Source organism: Sinocyclocheilus grahami, unplaced genomic scaffold (genome assembly GCF_001515645.1).
Source record: "Sinocyclocheilus grahami isolate Dianchi unplaced genomic scaffold, SAMN03320097.WGS_v1.1 scaffold741.1, whole genome shotgun sequence".
Classification (NCBI taxonomy): Eukaryota; Metazoa; Chordata; class Actinopteri; order Cypriniformes; family Cyprinidae; genus Sinocyclocheilus; species Sinocyclocheilus grahami.
This window is the reverse complement of record NW_015505920.1, coordinates 239,901-246,493: the sequence shown is the minus strand read 5'-3', so window position 1 is coordinate 246,493 and position 6,593 is coordinate 239,901. Positions and strand designations below refer to the sequence as shown.

The 6,593-nt window shown below is 35.9% G+C and overlaps 1 protein-coding gene across 1 annotated transcript in view; it reads right to left on the bottom strand.

The window, feature by feature from the left end:
• Window positions 1–6,593, bottom strand: part of LOC107560746 (signal transducer and activator of transcription 3) — a 32,685-nt gene that overhangs the window by 3,856 nt on the left and 22,236 nt on the right. Inside the window, exon 21 of the mRNA XM_016245003.1 lies at window positions 5,655–5,659. Within this exon, the coding sequence (XP_016100489.1) occupies window positions 5,655–5,659 (5 nt within the window). The remainder of the gene's footprint in view (window positions 1–5,654; window positions 5,660–6,593) is intronic.

The following is a 6,593-nucleotide window of genomic DNA, read 5'->3' as shown; positions in this document are numbered from 1 at the left end:
CTCTCTCTCTCTCTCTCTCTCTCTCTCTCTCGTTCGTTTGAGTCGAATCGCATTAATGAATCGTCTGAACCGTTTCACCAAATCCCTCTGAACGATTCTTTCACGAATCTGACTTGAACGGGTCCGAGCAGTTCTGGAGTCAACAAATCACTCTCTCTCTCTCTCTCTCTCTCTCTCTCTCTCTCTCTCTCCCTCTCTCTCGTCGTCTCTATCGTTCGTTTGAGTCGAATCGCATTAATGAATCGTCTGAACCGTTTCACCAAATCCCTCTGAACGATTCTTTCACGAATCTGACTTGAACGGGTCCGAGCAGTTCTGGAGTCAACAAATCACTGAACCGAGAAGCTTTTTTTTCGTAATGAACCGAGAATCGATGGGTATTTCATATGGAATAACAAGGACATATTATTTAAAGACAAATCTTTATTCTATCATACTTGGTTAAAGGGAGGTATTCTTTTAGTAAGGCAGTTAGTTAATTCCCATGGGTACTTGTTGTGTATACTGAATTTCTTCAGAAATTCCTTCGTAATGAACCGAGAATCGATGGGTATTTCATATGGAATAACAAGGACATATTATTTAAAGACAAATCTTTATTCTATCATACTTGGTTAAAGGGAGGTATTCTTTTAGTAAGGCAGTTAGTTAATTCCCATGGGTACTTGTTGTGTATACTGAATTTCTTCAGAAATTCCAGTTGCCAGTTAAACCAAGAGAAAGAAAGAGTGTGATGTTACTTTTAAAAAAAGTGTATCTCAGAAGAAATCAGCATGGGTAATCCTTGTGGTAACATTTTCATTGAAAATGTTGATGTTTTAAAACAACAGTGTAGCAATAAGTTTATAAGGAATGCTCTTTGTTCTGTGTCCCTACCTGCAGCAAGATTCTTTTGGTCTTCTTTATTTGGTAATATCTCTTGGGTTAAAGCATGGAATCTGCCAAATAAGTTTTGTATCAATAACAAAATTAAGGAAGTGTCTTACAAAATACTTCATCGAATTTATCCTGCTTAAGCATGTTTTGGAACGATTTAAGCTTAATATTTCGTATACCTGTGAATTTTGTGGTCAAGAAAAAGAACTATTTTGCATCTTTTTTATCATTGTACTTACTCGAGATTATTTTGGAAGGATTTGGAATTCTATACTAACAGAAAAATAGAGTGTATGATAGAAATGTGTATATTTGATGTACTTTTTTTATACAGAAAACGTCAATTTGAATTGTAAAGAACAACATATTAAACATTTGTTTATTCTGTTAGGAAAATTCCATATGCATAAGAAGAAGTGGGCTCAATGTAAACCACATTTTGCACATTTTATAAATGACTTTAAATTATATGTAAATCTCTTAGAACAAACAAAAAAGCATTGAAAACATGTAACGCTCTGAAAGCATTGAACTTTATGTAATTTTCTTCCTTTTTTTATTTCTCTGGCAGCTAATAATGTTAATTTGATAATGTGATAATGTGAATATGTAATACCTCATGTTCTTGTGGCATTGAATTAATAAAGCATTAAAAAAAGAGCATTGGGGGCGAAAAGTAGCCTAGATTGATTTGAAAAGCGGACAGTAGAAATGTTACAAACAAATCTGCATGATATTTTAACCAACACACACATACAAAAAAATATGGTTTTATCAAAACGTAAAAACCTTTTTTTTGTCAAGAGACAATAGCATTTTAATGTAAAAATTCTATTATATATATATATATATTATATAAAAAAATAATATTGTAAGTTCTACATTACTTCGTTTTATGAGCTGCAAACAAACTGATCTGGGACACAAGGTAAATAATATATAACCTACATATGACTATGATTTAGCACGTAACATGCCAAGCTGGGACCACGTGATGGTATAATTACGTCATGACGTAAGGAATCGCTGTGCTTTGAAACGGTTCGCTTAAACGAACCGCTCAAAAGAACCGATTCGCGGAAATGAATCGGACTTCCCATCAACCACTCTATTTCGCACTTCTAACCGCCCGCTTCCGGTGTTGTTTCACTGGTAAAAGAGTCGCGCAGTTTATGCAAGGAAATGTAAGGGAAAGTAAAGGTAAGTTAGTTCGCTATAGTTGTTTTAAAAAGCCGTAAAAGGCAAATTATTATTTTAGATGTGCAAAAGATGTAATACATGCGCTGCGGACGGAGGCGGGGCTATGAAAGATAAAGACGGTTAGCGGAGCGCGAGTAGCCTACTGCTGATTGGCCATGAGCGTTTACGCGTGACTTGAGTCGAGCTGTCTCTGCTGAGGGACATAACGCGGAAAAACTGTTTACTCGAGCTGCTGAAGGGCGCATAAGGTGCTTAACATTATGAGTACTTCCCACGGTCATAGAAAACCTGTAAATGTAAGGGAATTAAAGCTGCATTGTTAAGTCCTGGAAATTAAGTCTTAAAAGTAATGGAAACATGAAAATGCATGCTTTTTTTCTAGTTACACTGCTCTTGGTATGATTAATAATGATGGTATATACACTACCAGTCAAAAGTTTTTGAACAGTAAGATTTGTAATGTTTTTATAGAATTCTCTTCTACTCACCAAGCCTGCGGTTAACAGTAATATTGTGAAAAATTCTACACCGCTGTTTCCAACACAATAATAATAATAATAATAAATGTTTCTTGAGCAGCAAATCAGAATATTAGAATGATTTCTGAAGGATCATGCATGTGACACTGAAGACTGGAGGAATGCTGCTAAAAAAAAAATCAGCTTTGAACTCACAGGAATAAATTGCATTTGAAAATATATTCAAATAGAAAGCAGTTACTTTAAAAGGTACAAATATTTCACAATATTACTGCATTTTGTATTTTGGATCAAATAAATGTAGGCTTGGTGAGCAGAAGAGAATTCTTTAAAAAACATTAACTGTTCAAAAACTTTTGACTGGTAGTGTGTATATAATATCTTCTGCAAATACATAATCTATTATTATTAATTTGTGTAGGCGCGTAGGTTAAACTGCGCTACAATACGGGCTACTTATTTATTATTCCTTTATTTCAGACTCTTAGGTCCATATCCACAAAAGACAAAAAATTTAAGACAATACCAACAAATGTAGACGCCACAACACTATTTAAAAACATACAAACATTCATTCCAGCGCTTCCAATACCAGGAGGAGTAGCCTACTTAGTATCACTAATAGTAGGATCAAGTCAAGTCAAGTCAAGTCAAGTCACCTTTATTTATATAGCGCTTTTAACTATACAGATTGTGACAAAGCAACTGAACAGCATTAGGATCACTTAACCATTATAACTGAATTTCTTGAATTAGCCTACTCAATCGACACATACAATTATACACATATTTCCTTAACACACATATATATAGTATATGTTTAATATAGTACTACGATAACAGCCAGAGGTAGATCCAGTGGTGCTGATTATGTAGAAATGAGCGCGTATCAGCTTCTGAACAGACTGGCTTCAGCTGCGAGCTCAGCACTTTTAGCGGCTCAGGAGAGTGCAGCTCTGGGAAACGGCCAGATCTTGAAGGAGATCCGCTTTTTTGGCAGTGCTGCGACCTTTATTTCTCCTGTCCTCCGTTCTTCGGAGACGGAAAAGAATATGTCCGATTCGACAACTGAGCCGCGTTGAACACCGGATCCAGGTTGGACAAGCACGCAATATGCGGATAGAGGCAAGCAAGCTGTGATCAACAGGCTGCGGGCTGCCGACTAGCGTTAAAGCGTGTTTTACAGGTTAGACGACATGATAAAGAGCATATATGGAGTTATAATATATTTGACTCAAATCGCACGAAAGTCTTATTAGTGGTAACTTAGGTGGAGTAAAACTCTACAAATAAAGGAGCATAACGCAGGCTATTTTTCCTCTTAAGTGTATTCTCCGTCCGTTCTCTGTGCAGACTCATTCTTTATGCGCTTTAATTGAAATGGTTGCAGTTATTGCATTATCTCCTAAATACGTTAATTAAATGAGTCTTCAGTGCAGTCGTATCGAGTAGGTTAATATTGCCCCCTGCTGGTTAAACAACACAATTACATTTACAGGCACGAGGATTGATAAAAGAGCAAATGTTTATCATTTGGTTTTGGGAGTCCCCAACAACAGGTTTACATGCAAGGTCAAAAAACACTTTCATTTTCTTATAATATGCATTTAAGTTTACTTTATTTCTCAACGACTCGAAAGATTTGTTCGAAGATTCATCTTTCCAAACCCCTCCTTTGCATAATGTTACTCTGCTCTGATTGGTCCCGATGACCCAGTCTGTTGTGATTGGTCGACCTCGTACAGTGCATGTCGGAAACGGAACGCCTATCACCAGTACTGGAATAGGGCTTGTCAATAATACATCCTATTATAATAATGATAGTGCTCCACTCTGTTCTAAAAAAATGTATATAACACTGTCGTCAAAGACACCATTTGAAGCAAAACGCAGACGTTTAAACAGACTATGGATGAAACCTGCTATGATTACCCTGCTTTTAAAGTATAAATTTGATTTAAACAATAGCTCTATATAATATTCATATAGGGGACATATTGTATTAGCCCTACAGTTGAAATACATGCATGAATACTATTTAAACCTAGAACATTTTACATAACATTTACCTATTTTATCTCACAATTCTGACTTTTTTTCTTGCTAATGCAAGTTTATATCTCCTAGTTCGGCCTTTATAACTTTATTCAAGTCAACAATGGCGAGTTTGTCAATTCTGAGGGGGAAAAGCCAGAAGCGTGGGATTATGAACTAAAAAGAAAGAATGACGAGTTTATTTTTCTCACCAGAATTGTGAGATATAATCTTGGAATTGCAAGAAAAAAAGTCAGAATTTTGAAATATAAACTCAAGATTACATTTTGTATGATAATAGACTGCTACGTTAAAACTCTCATTTTCTGCCACCAGACATCATCACTGTTTGCAAACACTGAAATTGGTCTATACACAACACAACACAACGCACAAAATTACATATTTTGCACGCTCGACTGAAAATCAAAGCAACAATTATTAATCATACTTACAGGTTGTGATTCGGAGGACCAAACTGTTCCAAACAAACTGGGCACTGACCCATCTTAATTCAAAGACAACCCGTTTACGAATCCGCAGTGAACTCGCAGAGATTGGAGACGCAGTCCTCAGTAGTCGCTTTGGATAAAAGTGTCTGCTAAATGACTAAATGTAAATGTAAAAAAAAGCGGAACGTTGGCGGGCATTATGCAAATGTAAGAATTTGTGACGTGTGAAATTCGCTAAATGGGATTCGAATTTAAAACGACTCTTTCAGCGGTTCAGAGTCAACTCTTTATTTTGAAAGACAATAACTTTATTTATGATGCACTTTAAGCTTTACAACTTTGCAGACTGTTTACATAGGCTACAACTGCATTACACACTGCATGAAATGTAATTTTCAAAAATCCATAATTGGGGTACTTTAAGCATTAAACATTCTTGTTGGAATCGTCTCGGAATCTTGTCTACTGTAGACAAGTTCTGGGTGTTACATTTTTAAAAATACTATTCAAGGTAAAGTGTCAAATAGCAAGCACGCTATATTCTTTGAGTTTAATAATCAAAATATCAGCTGCATGTGTGTGAGTGAATGCTGGTCAATATTGTGTAGGAAACAACTACTAAAGTAAATTTAACTAAAGTAAATTACTGAAAAGAGAGCAACGGGCTCAAACACACAGTTGCCCTGCACAGCTCTTCCGCCGCAGCTCATAAACAACCTGCATTGGATGGACTCCATCTTGGCAAGATGAAAACACTGGAATGCCCCCACAGAGCAACTATTCGTGGCCATTTATTACAGGAAAATCATGTAAATGCCAGCCCTGATTTCTCTAACTGTAGTCTTTGTAGTTCTGGCTCTTTTTTTTAACCTTCAAATTTGTAGTCAGATGTTGTGGTATTTGAACGTATACAGTCCTGAACATACCGAACAGTGACATACACTACCGTTCAAAAGTTTGGGGTTGGTAAGATTTGTTTTTGAAAGGAGTCTCTTATGCTCACCAGGACTGCATTCATTTTATCAAAAAATACAGTAACAAAAAGGAAATACTGTGAAATGCTATTAGAATGTAAAATAATTTTTCTCTATTTTAATGTTTTAAAATGTAATTTACTCTTGTGATGGTAAAGTGTAATGCAGTTAGGGCTAACCCTAACCCGCTCCATCAAGCCACTCCCATAATAGCTGTCATCACTCAAATGAATGCACGACTCTACATTATCTGTATAGACTCGAATACAATTATGAAGTAATAATTTTATGACGAATAAATCTTTCAGTGAGTAAAACTGGCTGTGTCTATAGTATTAAAAACTACACATTATTATATAATCTATAAATACATTTTTAAATGATCATTATTTTAAATTATTGTCCCTGGATTAGTAGGGTACTCTTGTAATAAAGTAGCGGTGGTAGTGGACAGATGTTAAGTATCAATTCTGCTTAAAAAGATGCAATCTAATCCTGTTTACATGAAATAAGCCTGCTCCCGAGCAGGTTTAAGCTTACGGACCTGTTGCTATGACAGCAACTCCGGGATGAGCTTC